Genomic DNA, 16,577 nt, shown 5'->3' with positions numbered 1-16,577 from the left:
CTTCGCACGCAGAAATACAGAGCCACATTCGCGTACGCCGTACAAGAGTACTCTAAGTGAGATACGCAGCGGAGAAGCTAACTGACCAGGGTCGTCCGCCGCATTCCGGCAAGATGCCTTCCTTTCTCATGTATACTACCTAAAGTACATGTACCACCGTGGAGCGTCGAATGACGAGACTGCTCACTAATAATCATCATATAGCATATGTAGCATATGTAATATGTAGTATGCAGCTGGCCCTTTTCTTGGGTTGCAGAGCCTTGTGCCACCCACCAAACGTAGATCCTACCTCAATATATGTCGAGTCCTCTCCCCCATATGCCCAGATGCTGGTTCCCTTCTGCTTGTTCTAAATTTCCTTACGTCTGCCTCCGCACAAAATGCTATCCAGATCCGGCGTTAGCATTCGGAGGCTCATATCTCCAAGAAGAGGCCAAGATGAGTTCGAGGATGGGGTTTCGGTTGAGGCCGACAGGATGGATCAAAGGACGGCGTGGAAAGAACGCAGCAGTACGATACCTAAGAGGCGGACAACCTATAGTAAAAGACGGGCGCCGCCACCGATTATAGTTAGTAGGGAACAAAGCATTCATGATATACTAGACCCCCTACCACCGTTACCGCCGTACGATACGCCTCCGCGGTCCAGGTCTAGTTCCTTGAATAGTTGTGACCGCCACAACGACTCTTTTTTATCACAATCAATCGACTCAAAGAGGTCCAAGTCGCCCCTTTGTTATATAATGTCAAAGGAAGAAAACGTGACAGGCTACGGAGCCGACGGCTACTTACCGCCGCCTCCTCCTAAAGACTATGCCGAGTCGCCAGATTCTTTCAGACTTAAGGCCGAACAATCGACGACGAGCTTGGATTACATAGAAACTTTATCCCTACGACCGGAAAGCAGGACTTCGACGTTGCATCAACCATTACGACGTTCGGACTCGTTTTCAAGCATCTCCGAAAACATTCAGCAACTTATACAAGAGGCAGATGACGCATTCCGAGCGGTCGGCAACGCTCTCGCTGAAGTGCAAGTCACGAACAACTCGACAAAAGCGTTGCCCTCGCTTCCCACGCCTGAACCGTCGCCTGTACTCAAGCCAGCACCCTTGGCTAGTCAGCCACGAGTAGAGAGTCCGCAACCTCAGCGAGCCGCTCCGAAACCCGTCGCTTCTCCTAAGGCGGCTGATTCTCCTAAATCCGCTGCTACCCCTATCTACTCTCCCCGACGAAATCCGTCTTTGAACAGCGGGGTAAAGAGGAAGAAGTCGAAGCAGTCGAAGAAGGCAAAGTCTATGAAGCCGAACCGGAAGCCTGCCGGGGCCAAGTCCACGGCGAAGAGCGGGCCAATATGGAACTTCTCGGATAACATGACTGATCTGTTTAGCGGAAAGCTCTTTCAGAAAATCGAGGTGGACGAAATGCTCACGCCGGACCAGCTGGAGGAATACCGACTACGAAGAATGTCGATAATGAAGTCAGAGAAATCGGCTAAACCGACACAATCCACTCAATCTCTACAATCTAATGAGTCCACCCAATCTACACAATCTACACAATCTACACAATCTACACAATCTACACCATCCATTCAATCCATTCAATCCACTCAATCTACTGAATCGACCCAGCCTATCCCTATCCTATCTGTGAAGTCGATCGAAACGTTTGACACCGAGTCGACCGATACGCCGATCGAGCCCTTTCATCTCGAGGATCTTTCGTCCCGAATTGGATCGGCTGGTGTCTCGCTCGACCTTGATACGCCAACGGAAGATAAACCCATGCCTGCACCATTTAACTCGGCCGCATGGCGGGATATCTCCGCAGATGGGCGAAATGAGCACGACGTCGTCGAGCTTCCGATATCGACATCGGCGTCGGCGTCGGTATCACAGGTGGATATAGGAGAAGAACCGGCACATAATAAAAAAGCCACTTTCCAAACACCACTGATGAGACAAGCTGCACGGTTTGCTGCGCGGAGCCAGAAGATTTCGCTGCCCAGCATCCCAGAGACATCAGCTATCTCGACACCTAAAACGGAACTGTTCATCAGCCATGATCTCAGATATTCCACCAGAGATGTGGTCGCAGATTCCAACTACGTTTTCCTTCAATCATCGCCGTGTTCCATGACCAGCCCTATCTTCCGACACGGCCCGATCCGATTAGCCAAGTCCGATCTGATGGCAGATGTTAAAATAGGGGCGGATGACGGCCTAGACTGGACGGCATTCCAGATGGCCATTTCGGGGGGCGCCGGGGACTGGTTCTCCGAAAGCGATGACACGATTCGCCGCAGGGAGGCGGAAGAAGCGGACGAGATTGTGGAATGGTTTCGAACGTGGAACTTTAGCGGCCCCGGAGAGCTTCTAGACCACCCTATCGAAGCCGACAGCCCGATGAGCATGACGTCGGGCGAAGACGACTCGGAAGCATCGTACAACGAGACGGAGAAGGAAGCCATCTCGTACGGCCAGCATTACGACTGGCAGGCGCCCGAGCAGAAGATGGTGCCTGAAATCCACCAGCCCGACTACGATATATCGGGACTCGAGCTGGATACTTCGAGGATGGGTATGGACGATAACGTCTTCGGACCGCCCAAGGAACACAATAGCCGAGAGAGCTATGCCAGCCTCCCACAGAGCCCGATGCTGGACCTCCGAGTTATTCGAAGCCCGGATGGAGACGACGTAGACGTGGTCCCGATGGGATACAACCTCGGGCACGACCTGGGAGATTTCCTGAAATGGGAGGCAGAACATGCGTACGCCGGGGACTTTTACTAAGGCGTCGATTTGGGTTTGGCCCTCTCCACAACGTTTGCATTATTTGGAAAGCAATGGGATTATACCATGTTTTCCGAACACTACCTAATACCTGCCACGAGAGAGGCTGGGTATGGGTTAGAAATGAGTTTTACGTTGGACTGACTAACTACTATCGCTATCACTACTACTTACTACCTGTTCATTTGTCGTTATACCATTGATGTTTTTTTTCTCTCATTTTTCATTGGAGGGGGCGTTTGGGAGGCACGCTCTCTATTCAAAACGAATTATTCAAGGATCGGATTACTTATTGGATTAAGCGGAGCGCGGCGCTGGGAACGATTTGGCTATTTTATTTTATTCCTTCTTTTTTTGTTTCTTATTCGATGCGAACAAAATCGGATGTACTTTTATAGTTGTGCAACCAGGAACTGTAAATGTGTTATACTGGGGATCTAGGAAGGCTGGTCTTAGTGGAATTTACATTAAAGAGGTTATTTCTAGGAAGAGAGGAAGAGGTTAGGTACCTACCTATGGTAGGTTAGGGGGGGAAGGAAAGGGGGGAGGAAAAGAATGCTTCGGGAAACTTACGTGGTTCATGTTCGGGCAGTTACGATTCTGTCCGTTACACTCAAATTTGGAATTTTGTTAAATATCGAGTTCATCTTCCAAATCCATACCTTCACCTTTTACAATCTGCTTCCACTTCCACTTCCACTTCCTGGAGCCGTGAAACTAGATCGATCGCCCTGGAGGTGTACGCTCAACCTTCACAAAAGGCTGATTGTGATCTTTCCCCCCCCCTCTCTCTCTCTCCCTCTCCCTTTCTCTCCCTATCGGCATCGTTAGCTGTAGGTATCTAGCTTTTAGTTATAACCTTACAACAGTAAGATATTTTACAAAATATCAACCCTTTTCACCTAGTTCGTCTTTTAGCCTTTTTTTCTTTTCTTTCTTTTTCCATCTTCCAGATGGAACCTAATTTTATACTTGCAGATCGGACATACGGAAACGAACCCTGTTCAGGAAAAACACGTCACCAACCAGAAAGAAAAAGTCAATCAAGAGGGGGGAAATGCTCTATATCTTTCTCCGGGACGCCCTGGCGGGTGCGACCCGCGCGTTAGCCTCCATCTTGTCCCTGGAGAATCCCGCAGCTATGCAATACGACAACTCGACCCTCACTATCACATCCGTCGGCACTCCGGACCCCTTTGTGACCCTCTTCAGAGGCCGCTACTACCTCGTAGGTTGCCAACACCAACACCAACACTACCAACTAAACCTTGCTAACTTTATACCAAGACCTTCACAGCCGGAAACAGGGTCGAAATATGGTCTTCCCCTAGTCTAGCTGATATTGAAAATTCCGCTGCTAGACATGTAATTTGGTATATGCCGATCCCCCCCCTACAGGAAATAATTCTTTCTTCTAAGTTAGCCGCGCTGCTGACTTTACCGTCAGGACTCCTCCACAGGGCACTGACCACTCCGCCGATCTCTGGGCTCCCGAGCTTCACGCCCTTCATGGCCGATGGTACGTCTACTACGCCGCCGCGAACCCGGCCCGCGGGAATAAGAGTCACCGGATGTATGTTCTAGGCGGTCCCCCGGCGTCGGAGGACCCTTGTCGAGGCCAATGGGAATTCTTGGGCCGCATCAACGAGATGCCGGACCATTGGGCGATCGACGGCACTGTGTTCGAGATGAACGGTAAACTGTATTTCGTGTATTCGGGCTGGCCCCTGGACGACCCCGACGACTCGTCGGACCTCATGCAGCAGCTGTACATCATGAAGCTCCAGGACCCGATTAGCGCTGCTAGCCCTGCTGTCGTTATCTCCCGCCCGCAGCACCCCTGGGAAATCACGCGCGAAGGCAACGGTACGGATCACGGCATCAACGAAGGACCGCAGTTCTTGAGCTCTCCCGACGGAGGTATCTCTTGGCAGGGATTAGTCTACTCGTGCGCTGGCAGCTGGACTCACGAATACAAGATGGGGCTGCTGCAGTACGTAGGCGGCGACCCTCTAGATCCGGCCTCGTGGCGGAAAGGCGAAGAGCCGCTCGTCCAGACGCGGAGACACGGTACGGGACCGTTCGGGCCGGGACACGGATCGTTCCTCAATATCGGCGGGCAGGTGGTGGCCATATACCACGCGACCGACAGCCCGACGGACGGGTGGGAGAACCGGCGGGCTCGGGCGCAGCGGGTGGCGTTTACGGACGAGGGGCCGTACATGGGCCGATCGTTCGGGCTAGAACCCGCCCGTCCGGAGGGCGGCGGCGGCAGCAGCTTTGTCCGCAGGCTGAAACAGCGGTTCGGGAGGAGCGGGCGCGGCAAGCAGGGGTTGGCTGGCGAGAAGAGCTTGAAGGCTCTGTTGGGGAATAGGGCGACGTGTACTTAGATATGATAGATGGATAGATGGGTGGATGGATGGATGAGAAAATGAGGAATAGGGAAAAGGGGGGGATGAGAGGACTAAATGACGATGGCAATATAGACTAAAGTTGACAGGTAGGCTAGGTAGATACCTACTACCTAGGTAAACGGAATTATACACGTTTGGAATCGTTGAGTTCTAGAAATGACTTAGGTAGATCCCAGAGGGATGGGGGAATTGGGGCTTTCTTTCTTTCTTTCTTTTTTTATTATTTTATCTGGACAGAAACGAAATCTCAGAAGATACAAACCGCTGAGCCAAAAAGTGTATTTCTTTCTTATTGGCACGCTTGCTATTACAGTCTGTACATCTGACCCTTGACTGAGTGAGTGAGTGATACCACTCATACGAAATTACAAGATGCATTAAGTAACTACTATACTGTGCTGTACTTACCTTGTGAATAGCGTGAAGCTATAGCTACAGCTACAGCTAAAGTAAGCGTGTATGCGTTAGTAGGTAGGTAGGTTAGGTTAGGTAGTGTCACAGGAAACACGATTGTAAATGCCCGGACTCCAGACAGCGTAATCTCGTATGAGGTAAGTATGTGAGGTATATATATCATTCCTACAAAGGCACAATCGGATCTCTCTCTCTCTCTCTCTCTCTTGCCCCCTTCCTCTCTCTTTTTTTTCTGATTTGGGTTAGGTATATACCAGGTAGGGCCACGATAACTATAACCATAAACAACACGAGAAGAAGGGGAAGAGAAAAAAAAAGTAGAATCACCCGTTTGTTTGTTATCTGGTTGGTCACCTATATTGTTTTATTCGTAGAGAGACGGAGGAAGTGTCCTATGGAAGAAGTAATGCAAGTACCTATAGCGAGCAAGCAAATATTGGCGTTGTGTGCAAGTAATGCCTCCTTCTCTCTCTGCCTAGTTCCTATTACATTCATCTGTTCATGCCTCTGTTCGTGTGTGTTTGTGTGCATTTGTGTATATGTGTGTATTCGTATCCATTATCTCCCTTTCCCCTTTCTCGCCTTTCCCTTTGCCCCCTCCCTTCGTGGCGTCCAAGTCGCTGTTGTTCATCCTATCGTCTTATCCAGGCAAAAGCAGTTTCGCTCCAACAAGGGGTAGGTAGGTACGTAAGTCGGTTAGTTATACTCAAGACCCCCCAAAACAAATAATCAATCAATCATCAATGTGCTGCTGTCATGTCATCTCATGTGCTCTCCCCTCCCCTCCCCTCCCCTCTTCTCTCCCCTCTCCCGAACCAAAGCAAAGAATACTTAGGTACCTGATAGTATACCACTTGTGTGTCTGATCTCGCCCCTCGCTTGTACATCCAACCTGCTTGCCCCCTCTTCCCTCGTATTAAACATTATTAAGTGAAGATTACTCGCCTGCCACCGGAAAAACGGAGCCGGAGATGATATGATGGGGGAACTTTCCAAAGTCTACCTAGGTACCTACTAGGTAGCCATCTCGGGGGCGCGACCTCGGTGCTGCTCGCCGTTGAGGCCGCTGTCGGAGTCCAGCACGGAGTGGGCCTGGTCGTCCTCGGGCTCGTCCTCGTCCTCGTACTCGTGGTTGCGGTGCTCGCCGGCCGCGACCCAGGACTCGCGGTCGTTAAGCGGGGCGTCCTGGCCGGACAGGTCGAGCCCTTCGGAGCGGGCCTTGATGTTGTTGCGGCGGCGCATGGAGAGGGTGCGGGCGCGCGTCGACAGCTTGGGGTTCACGGCCGCGTTTGACGACACCCAATTAGTCAGCGCGTCCTCGCAGTCCTGGATGATAGCCTTGCTGGCCTCGTAGCCGTCGTACGCCGCGCGCGTCTCGCCGGGCGTCACGGGCGTGTCGTCGATCAGCTCGAGCAGGTGCTTCCCGTAGCCGGCGATGATGGCGACTTTCTCGCAGTGCTCTTGCAGGGCGTCGAACTGGTAGGAGTATGCCGCCTTCAGCTTCTCGCGCGTGATGTTGGACAGCTGGGCCTCGGCGACGAGTGATTCGGCTTCGGCGCGGACGAGTTCCTGCTCGAGAACGACGATCTTGGGTGAATTAGGCTCTTTGTACTTGAGCTGGGCGATCTGATCGGCAATCTTCTGCTTCCCTGCTAAGGTGTTAGCTGGCTTGGGTCCGGAGGAGTGCTGTAGTGCGGTAGTGCGATAGTGGGTGCGAGCTTGTAGCAACAACGGGCACTTTACATACGGTCTCGGCTAGGCTGTACGGAAGCCTCGATATTCCTGATACTCTTCATAGTCACGCGGTATTGATCGTAGCGATCGACGTACTGGTCCTCGAGTTCGCCGATTTCATAGATGAGTACACCAAGCTTGTCGGTGACGTCAGAGACGTCTTCGTCACCGGCTTCGCCCCAGAGCGAGAGTTGTTGCTAAATAAAACGCATTAGCAGGATTAGCAGCAAGGTATCGTCCGTCCCCGTGAAAAATTGCTACGTACAGCAACCTCCATGCGCTCCTTTGCAACGAGTTCCAAGCTCCTCATTACGTTCTTTTCCATTTTGACAAGTTGGGTTAACTTCTTGGCCAGGTCGGGCCCGAAAGCGCCGGCGGCATTCCGACGGAGCGCATGACCTTGATACATTCATTTTGTTAGTGGACCGGTTGGTTTTCTACAAAAGTTCCATAGGCTGCTGCTATCGATGGAATGGTTACATATCAACAACAGAGGACTGGGAGAAGCTTACCAAATCCGCCTCTTCCGAATAGTCTACCCGACTTCGTGGACGATGGCGGGGGAGGAGGGTTCTACGGGGTAACGAGGTTAACATTATGTCTCCTTTGAAGCGCATTGACCGGAACGGTACGGGCTCTTACTTGAATCTGCGAGGCGGTTGGCGCCCTGGTCTGGCGCATAGAATACGTTCGATGCATGGCGAGAATACGGGATTGGCAAATAATGGTAAGCGGGGTGCGGTGACGCTTGAAAAAAAGGCGGCGTCGGAGGTCACAGCTCTGATGCTAAAGTAAAGATGGTGCAAGAATGCTCGGTAACTTTGGTGGGGAATGGGATGGGACGTTATGGTATGGTATGGTATGTTTTTTTTTCTTTGATGCTCTATGCTTCTCGCTGTTGCTATATTGGACTGGAGCCTGGAGCCTGGAGCTGATATCGGGAATGCGGAATGCGAGAATGCGATACTCCAAAAGGTAAAGAAAATTGGTAAAAAAGAAAAAAGTGCGGATGTAGCTTTTCAGTTCTTTGCGATCTTCGTTTTTTTTAAAAAAAGACGGACGAGTTTGAGTCTTGGGCGATCATATTATACCTAGGTAAGGTACACATACACACCCTTATTTTATTTTCTTTTTTGGTCTTATTTCAGTATTGTAAGAACGGAAGATACTATAAGGCAAGGTGAGGTGAGGTAAGGTAGGTTGGATGGTAAGATGGGAATCATGTTCCAGTGGCCTCATGGCAGCATAGGTGCCATTTGGGGCTCTACGGGTTTTGGGCTTGTTAAGAGCCAAAGAGCTTAAGACAATGGGAAAAGTGGGAACAAAAAAAAGAGAGCTGGTCCCTTGTTGCTACGTCATCACTACCAAAATGCGTTTTCCCAGCTCTTAGCATAATACCCTAGCACTAATACAGTAATCAGGCTAACGGGTAGCGGGTAGCTTCTCCTTAGCTTCGATCTTGTTCTTTGGCCGCCGTCTTCGAAGGTGCCTTCCACTTAAACATTCATTTCGGATCGCATGCGTACAAATTAGCTGTTGTCTAAGAAAGAACTAATAGAACTAATAGAACTAATTACATAATTACATAGTAACTCTCCTGGAGCAATAACGTATGATGCCATTCGACTCGGAAGAATTGCTTAAACAGCAGATAGAGGTACCTAAAGTACCTAAACTAAGAAAATCTTAGCCTGGTGTTATTGTATTGTACATACCTAAGGTTATGTATGCAGCATCACTACATCAGTTGAAGTAATTGATTGAACTAGAACTACCTACCTGGCATGGGCATAATATCAATATCCGGGAAAGATGCTTGCTTAAGACTTTTTATTTTCTAATATGGTCAATAATTGCATCATGTTAACTGTTGTAAGTACCTAAGGGTTTACTTGAAGTACTTGAAGAAGAGCTAAGGGTACGAGCCACAAAAAGCCACACTCCTATTACAAGCGATTAGATAAGGGATCAATTAGTACTATGTAGCAAGCTTAGCTCATCTCGTGTCGTCCTCTTATCGACGCGTCAATCAAGACTTAGAAAATTCACAATTTCTCATAACCACCTAATTAATTAATTCAGTATCGTCGCGGCTTTTTAAAGGCCGTGTTATAAGTCCGTTTATTCAATGCTCTGTTTCATCTGTGATTTAAATATATGACCTAGGCCCTGGTGTTTATTTTATGTAAACCATTCAATCCTATCACCCATCAACCATCGACCCCTTTTAAGTTTATTCTTATAATTCTTTGAAACGCGTTTACATCTGGCCACTCAACAGCCACAATCCCCTCATCCCTCAACAGACAATGGGTGGAGAACTGTCACGTCTACAACATCCTTGGTAGGCTCGAGGACGAGGACGGAGACAGGGACAAGGACAAGGACGAGAACTTGGGGAGCATTTCAGTCTAAAGTTAGGAGGTGAAAACGAAGGGGAGGCTGCGGGCGTGTCGCCTTGCAGCAGATGCTCTACCAAGATGGGGAGTGCCGCTATTGATTTGACCACCGTGGTTTCGGATTCTGATGACTTCAATACTTTGGAATCTACCTCTCAAGAGCAGCCGCAGCCGCAGCCGCAGTCACAATCACAATCACACTTACCGTCGCAATTATCGCAACCGTCGCGACCTGAATCTCAGTCAGGGACACATACTTTGGACAGGTCCCCTAAACAACAAGAGCCTGCATCTATGGAGGATCATTCTATGTCTATTCGTGCTGCCACTCCTCCCACATCCTCTAGGGGATCTGCATCAAAGCATGGGGACCAAGACGACAAAACTGCTTCATTGCCAGTAAGATCAAGCGGCGGCTCGAGGAACGGCCAAGATGGCACGCCTTCGTCGAGTCAGCGTAATCCGTCCACAAGTCATCGGACACCTAAAACGTACACTCCGAGGAAATCTTCCTGGTCCGTCGACGAGGTTGTGGCCGCTTTGCGGGGTTTCTCGGAAGAGATTGGCACAGACGGGGCAAAACTCACTGCTCGTCTAATTCACATGGCCTGGAAAAAGGAAGCGCCCAAACAACAGTTCACGAGCAAGAAAGATTGGTTCGCTGATATGAAACGCGCCCCGTTGGAAGGCATCGGAAAATCATCAGACACGATAAAAATCAAGTATAAGCAATTTGGCCATGGTAGGTCCGGAAAACAGGAGAAGAAAGAAACCCATCAAGTCATATGCATCAAAACCGATGCCGAAAAGGTGCCGTCTTACGGCTTCCATCACGTTGAGATTAGGAAAAATATCCTGTCCCCAAACACCATGCTTACTTACGTTCCCCATCTACGAGATTTAGCAGACAATGAAGAGGGCGTCTACCGCCGCTGGCTGGAAAACTTGGAAAACATGGACAAGACGTCTGGTTTTGCCACGCTAAGTAGGCATCAAAAGGTGACAAAAACTATCCAAAAGGAGCGCGCAACCACCTTGCTATTATATCTCGATTCTTGGCTGGATAGGCTCAGCCTCAATATCGAAAACTGTACCAAGACCAACCTTATCCGCTATATGGCTAGCCAGAGCGATAATGTGACTCCTCAACAAAAATCAAGCATCTTGAACTCATACAACGATGAGCCTGGGTCTCCGCGGTCGGCCAAGGCCGTCAGAATTTTCACAGAGGCATTTGATCGAGTCTTCAACTCGTCTCTCCTGCGCGAACGCGCTGTACCTCTTCGCGACGTCCTCTTGCTAGATAAATCGGTTGATACCATCGTCGATTCTAAGAAATGGATGAAGGACACTCCGAGTCAATCGAAAGTCACCGAAGAGCAGCCGACGGTCGAGTCTTTTCTTGAAACGTACGCGCTGCTCGGTTGCTTAATATGCACCAGCCATTCCTGCGAGCATGGCGAATACGGTGTCGACAACGAACGAAAGCGATTCTCTATTGAGGTAGTTGGCGGCTTGTCGCCTATGATTCGCCAACAGCTTACGCAGAAATCTAAAGCAAAGATGGATGTAAAGCCTTGCGGTGATGACTGCTATTTAAATAAACGGCCGGGAACGCGAGCCCGTGCTTGGAGCGAGAGTGAAGTAATGCTCCTCAGATCTTTTTTCTCGACGTTGAGCAACACCAATATTTCGGTGCAATGCGCTACTTCGGTGGCAACCGGCCGGCCTTGCTGGGATGTAAACCGTCAGCTCGATAAGCTTGGTCTGTTTCTTCCCAGTGCAGACCCTGTGCCGCAGTATATAGTGAAACCATTGCCTTGGTACGATAGGAAAAAGAAGATGCTCATAGGGGACTGGCAAGACCATACCAATACTCACGAGCACCAGAGGAAGGACTGCTTTGATCCATGCAACCACGAAGGACCCTGCACAATGAAGAACTGCAGGTGTGTCCAAAACCGCCTCATGTGCGAGCGCTTCTGCCGTTGTACGGCAGCAATTTGCGCCAGCAAGTTTACCGGTTGCGCCTGTCACTCTCACGGCAAGACATGTGTCTCAAAGCAAAAGGATCGGCCCTGTATCTGTGTACAACTCAATCGCGAATGCGACCCCGTGCTATGTGGAAGCTGCGGCGCTTCCGAGAGAGCCAACCCGGCAAACGCGGATAACGATGCTTTGCATGCCGTTGGGTGTCAAAATTGTGCGCTCCAGCGAGGCAGGTCAAAATCAGTCATGCTTGGGAAGTCTAAGATTGCCGGCTATGGACTTTTCGCCACCGAAGATATTTCCCAAGACGAGTTTGTCATCGAGTATGTCGGCGAGCTTATCAGCCAAGATGAAGGTGTCCGTCGCGAGGCGCGTCGTGGAGACGTATTTGACGAGTCATCTAATTCGTCATACCTCTTTACCTTGCTAGAACAGGAAGGCATCTGGGTTGACGCAGCTATCTACGGCAATCTCAGTCGGTATATTAACCATCAGGAGACCAACTGCAATGTCACCCCGCGAATCCTTTACGTTAATGGCGAATATCGCATCAAGTTCACATCTTTGCGAGATATAAAGGCCGGGGAAGAGTTGTTTTTCCATTACGGCGAGAACTTCCCAAATCTGACTAAGAAGCTTTTGCAGGAAGAGAAAGCCGAGAAGAAGCGACGTAAAGCTAAGGAGCAGGCCCGCAAGAAGGGCCAGGACGATGCCGAAAAGCCGAGGAAGAAACCCGGCCGCAAGCCAGGCAGGAAACCGGGGCGTAAACCGGGGCGTAAACCAAAGAAGACCTTTGCTAAAGTCGAGTCAGAACCGGAAGACGACGAAGAGGCTCTTGAACCCTCGGAAGAGCCACGCCCTAGCATCAATATCGCTAAGGGACGTAAGCGTAAGCGTGAATTCATCGAGGAAGAAGAGCCGGACGAGCGCGAGTATCGCCCTGGGACTGATTCTCACGACGATGTGATGGTAGATGTCGACGAGGAATCGCCTACTCGTAAACCTTCACGCTTAAGAAAGCGGTTAGGAGCAGCCCCCAGAGCTAGAAAGAGTTTCCCAGCACTAGCTACCAGGCGCGAACAAACTGACGAAGCGTTAGACGAAGACAACGAACTTGAGTTAACGCCGAAAAGGCAGCGTAAGAAGCCACGAAGACTCCTTGACGATGCTACATTAGAAGAAATTGACCTAGCCTTGGTGACAGAGAGCAAACCCACACGTACACCAAAGCGCCGTGGCCGCAAGCCAAAGCATATTAAAGAGCAGGAGATGCGTGAACAAGAAATGCGGGGGGAAACAATGCGAGAGAAAGCAGCCAGCGGTGGTGAAGGAGACACGGTTTTTATAGGGGGTGGTGCGCAGACTCCCGGCCAGGGCAGCGCTTCAGGCGGCGCTCAAGGAAGCAGCCGTTTTAGGCACACGGAAGCTAGGCTTGAGCTCGACTCGGACTCAGGCGCCAACGAAGGTACGCCATCTCTGACGCAAACACGAAAACCGACCAAAGACGCGGTAGAATCGAGCCCGCTATCAACGCCGGACTCGCGCATCATATATCCCGGGCTCGACCTGTCCGACTCGGACGTGCGGCCGGTGTCGAGAAGAAGCCGCGCGAGGAAAGGCGCAAGCGGCGACGACGAATATAACGGCGGAGACTGGAACGATAGCGACGGCGTCAGACGTGCCGGCGGTAATACCGATGACAGCGACGATGACGATTTGCCGATCGACCGCTCGCGAACCAGACGCAGACCGGCTAGGTACGACGACTAGCCGAGGTGTTCTCTTGCCGATTGATTGATTTTATTTGGCTGATATAGATTTTGCCTCATGGGCCCTTCGTCAAAGCAGCAAAACTTTCTGCTTTCCGTCTGATATTGGCGAGGCTCGAGAGGGCATCTCCAGCACAAGCAAGCTACCTCGGCCTAAGTGCCCTAGGTATAGGTACCTACCTACCTAACCTAGTAGAACGCGGTGCTTGTACATACCTCATAGTATTAGCATTCCAGGGGGGGCGGGGGCTAGCCGTAGAGATAGTTCTAGGTAGCTTTCTGCTCGCTATGAGGTTATTTTAAATGCTCTGAAGACCGAGTAACTAGTAGTCAGTACAGTACAGTAGTAATTCAACGATGCACTTTTCCCCAACAACTTGGTAGTAGTTATTGTAGATGAGAACTGATGATATATAGGAGGTAGCTAAAGTTGGGTAGGAGGTAGGTACCTCTAGGGGAGCATTAGGATTGGCTACAATATAAACTGTTTAAATCGAGTCGGAATATGGCTATGGTAAGTACAAGAATAACTTACCTTACCTTACCTTAGGTAACTTCAGATCACTCGCACATGATACAGCCTAAAATATAAAATACCTTAGGTTAGGTACATACCTGGTAATATATAGTACATACAACGAAAAGGCCACCCAGGGTTTCATAAACTAACTAAACTAATCCCTAATAACTGCTTGCTTTGTTTTGCCTGTTCAGGACCATCTGGTCCCCCCCTTAATAACTAATGCGCGGACCCCGAGCATACTCATTCGTAGTAAATTAACCTAGTTAACCGAAACCTTGATACTGTACACAATAACATCAAGGACTGTACTAATTAGCAACGCGCCATCCAACCCTTTTCCTTCCTTCCTTGTCCTTCCTAGAAACAAGCGAAAGGAATCAGATCCCTTCCCAAGCACCCTATCCCGTCGGGGCATAAATAAACAATAGACTTCATCGGCCCCAGCTAATTCTCGCCAAGTGTTCTTCCTCAAGCAGAACCGTTTCTGGTTTGCTCTCGTTTGCAAGGATTGCTACACCCTCGCCTCCCATTCCCATGGCACAGACTGCCTTGAGGTTAGCCTGACTGGGCTAAGTTCGACTCTGGTGTCAGGCTTGCCGCTAAAATCTGTCCCTTCCCTCACATACCGCAGTTTTCCTTTGTCTTCTAGCGGCCGTGTGTCGAAATAGGAGATAGGAGAAGGCCCGTAGGCGTAAGGATGCATCTCTGGTCCATACTCTAACCCTTAGGGTCCTTCAACTCGTTTCCATGTAAAAGTAAATTCATTCGTACGATTGCTCCACCAGGAATTTCTCTTGTGAAGCCTTCCATCGAAGGTTTTATACGCTCTGGGGGTATACGGCGGCCGGCTAATGAAAAGAAATGTCAGTCATACTGTAAACACGTTTATAGATGGGCTTTGAAGCATAAGCTATCACGTACCGGACTGTTTAGCATATTGTTCCGCTTGTTTCGACCTTTCTTGATATGACTCTTAAGCGCAGAAGAATCGAGCGGTTTCAAAAGTTCGAAACTGCACAAAAGTTCCGCAGAGACAGACATGACAGCTCCCCAATTATCAAATTCGCCGCAATACTAGCACATAGATAGTCAGTATATAGTGATATGAATGTGCGGTGTATCCTTACGTTGGGTGCGCTAAAAACAGTAACCAAAACCCTATCGTTAAAAAATTCGTAGCCGTCCTCGACGACCATATGCGCTCGACAGACGAGATCGAAGTCGTGGGTAGCTAGGAAATCGGTAATAACCCTCTTTCCAAAACAGTAGCTGACACCTCTCTCATTTGCCTCCCAGTCTGCTTCCATATCGGCTGGATCGGACCATAGTAAGTCGTTGAGGAGACCGTAATCAGGGACGTCGGTAGGACGAGCAATGTTACGGATATCATCCATATGGCTTAAGGCCGGAGACAGCCCACCGTGAACGCAGAATATCTTTCCCGCGACGATGGCGGCGATCGGCAGCGTGTTGAAGCAATCAATGAACGTCTTCCATATCTTAATGTTGCACCTTCGCTTGCATTCGTCGTAAAACCCGTAGACCCTCGTAACGTTGGCACATTCGTGGTTCCCCCTTAAGAGGAAGAAGTTCTCGGGATACTTGAGCTTGTAGCACAGCAGAAGTAGGATCGTTTCCAAGGATTGCTTGCCCCTATCGACATAGTCTCCAAGGAAAAGGTAGTTCGCACTCGGCGGAAATCCGCACATCTCGAACATTCTGATCAAGTCGGTATACTGGCCGTGGACGTCGCCGACAATCTTGACAGGCGCATCAAGCTCCAGCAGCGCGGGTTGGGATAGGAAACATTCTCGCGCCCTCTGGCAGATAGCAACAATCTCGGCATTCTTGAGGCACACGCTCTTTGTTACCTTCCCAGCATATGCCGCGTCCAGCAGCCGCTTGATAAAATCATCGAGGTCGATATCCTTGATTTCGCTCATAGCGACTCCGGCAGGCGAATCATCCTTGGAGGGTGTTCCCGGCACAGATATAATAGGGTTGATAGTATTCTCCTTTTTGACCAAGATAGGCGCTCCAGGTTGCTGCTGTATATGGGGATTCGGGCTCCCGGTCCCGGTGGGCGGCTGATCGGAGACGTGGTCCACCTCGCCAGAAGCCTGGGCAGCGTCTATGTCGCCATGACCAGCTCTAATGGAAGCAGACTGGACTGGAGAAGGAGGTGGTTGGTTATCATCTAGGTACGAGTTACTTGCGTCTGGCGATCGCGGGGATGATGGGGAAGCGACTGAGTCAGCACGGCTAGTCCTCGATTTACTGCTCCGCGCAGATTTTACAGACGCCGCGTCCGATTTGTCTCCGACAGCATCTCCGTTAGATATGATCGCCGAGCTTCGTGGACTATCCGTCTTCCCGCTTCCAGGAATTTTTGATCGGAGATTCTTAAATGAGCGGCTAGAATCCTTGGTCTCCGATTTTCCAAAGGAGGGATACGTTTGCAAGTTTTCGGCGCGGTCTCCGGAAGATGCGCCCGAGCCTTTGCTCCCCCCCTCTTTAGACGCTTGGTTTCCCAT

The 16,577-nt window shown here is 50.1% G+C and overlaps 5 protein-coding genes across 5 annotated transcripts; 3 read left to right on the top strand and 2 right to left on the bottom strand.

The window, feature by feature from the left end:
• The first annotated feature begins 206 nt into the window (after positions 1 to 206).
• On the top strand, positions 207 to 3,257 carry F4812DRAFT_224549 (uncharacterized protein). Its single transcript, XM_047930474.1, has one exon. It carries the CDS (start codon positions 384 to 386, stop codon positions 2,799 to 2,801), a length of 2,418 nt encoding a protein of 805 aa, XP_047786436.1. The 5' UTR covers positions 207 to 383; the 3' UTR covers positions 2,802 to 3,257.
• Positions 3,258 to 3,942: 685 nt separating this feature from the next.
• Positions 3,943 to 5,191, top strand: F4812DRAFT_453215 (glycoside hydrolase family 43 protein; the record flags this gene model as incomplete). The annotated part of the gene is made up of 3 exons (XM_047936449.1): positions 3,943 to 4,029; positions 4,089 to 4,174; positions 4,249 to 5,191. 3 exons carry the CDS (start codon positions 3,943 to 3,945, stop codon positions 5,189 to 5,191), a joined length of 1,116 nt encoding a protein of 371 aa, XP_047786435.1.
• A 1,284-nt stretch (positions 5,192 to 6,475) lies between these two features.
• Positions 6,476 to 8,155, bottom strand: F4812DRAFT_224508 (Eisosome component PIL1-domain-containing protein). Its single transcript, XM_047930473.1, has 5 exons — positions 8,006 to 8,155; positions 7,876 to 7,936; positions 7,629 to 7,762; positions 7,377 to 7,560; positions 6,476 to 7,278 (listed from the first exon to the last, which is right to left on the bottom strand). The coding sequence occupies exons 1-5, from the start codon at positions 8,060 to 8,062 to the stop codon at positions 6,644 to 6,646; spliced, it is 1,071 nt and encodes a 356-aa protein (XP_047786434.1). The 5' UTR covers positions 8,063 to 8,155; the 3' UTR covers positions 6,476 to 6,643.
• A 1,246-nt stretch (positions 8,156 to 9,401) lies between these two features.
• On the top strand, positions 9,402 to 13,964 carry F4812DRAFT_444729 (uncharacterized protein). Its single transcript, XM_047935520.1, has one exon. The coding sequence runs from the start codon at positions 9,844 to 9,846 to the stop codon at positions 13,519 to 13,521; it is 3,678 nt and encodes a 1,225-aa protein (XP_047786433.1). The 5' UTR covers positions 9,402 to 9,843; the 3' UTR covers positions 13,522 to 13,964.
• Positions 13,965 to 14,861: 897 nt separating this feature from the next.
• Positions 14,862 to 16,577, bottom strand: F4812DRAFT_463175 (phosphoprotein phosphatase PPZ; the record flags this gene model as incomplete). Its single annotated transcript, XM_047938166.1, has 3 exons — positions 14,862 to 14,891; positions 14,965 to 15,117; positions 15,171 to 16,577. 3 exons carry the CDS (start codon positions 16,575 to 16,577, stop codon positions 14,862 to 14,864), a joined length of 1,590 nt encoding a protein of 529 aa, XP_047786432.1.

This window comes from Daldinia caldariorum (assembly GCF_022478825.1).
Source record: "Daldinia caldariorum strain CBS 122874 unplaced genomic scaffold F4812scaffold_22, whole genome shotgun sequence".
NCBI lineage: Eukaryota > Fungi > Ascomycota > Sordariomycetes > Xylariales > Hypoxylaceae > Daldinia > Daldinia caldariorum.
The sequence above is the reverse complement of the archived record's forward strand: the minus strand, read 5'-3'. Positions and strand labels throughout refer to the sequence as shown.

Coding starts and splice junctions, on each gene's coding strand:
- F4812DRAFT_224549 (XM_047930474.1), top strand. CDS start 384: ATGCTATCCAGATCCGGCGTTAGCATTCGGAGGCTCATATCTCCAAGA.
- F4812DRAFT_224508 (XM_047930473.1), bottom strand. CDS start 8,062: ATGCATCGAACGTATTCTATGCGCCAGACCAGGGCGCCAACCGCCTCG. Junction 7,763..7,875: donor ATTCGGAAGAGGCGGATTTG/GTAAGCTTCTCC, acceptor GAATGTATCAAG/GTCATGCGCTCCGTCGGAAT. Junction 7,279..7,376: donor CGTACAGCCTAGCCGAGACC/GTATGTAAAGTG, acceptor ACACCTTAGCAG/GGAAGCAGAAGATTGCCGAT.
- F4812DRAFT_444729 (XM_047935520.1), top strand. CDS start 9,844: ATGGGGAGTGCCGCTATTGATTTGACCACCGTGGTTTCGGATTCTGAT.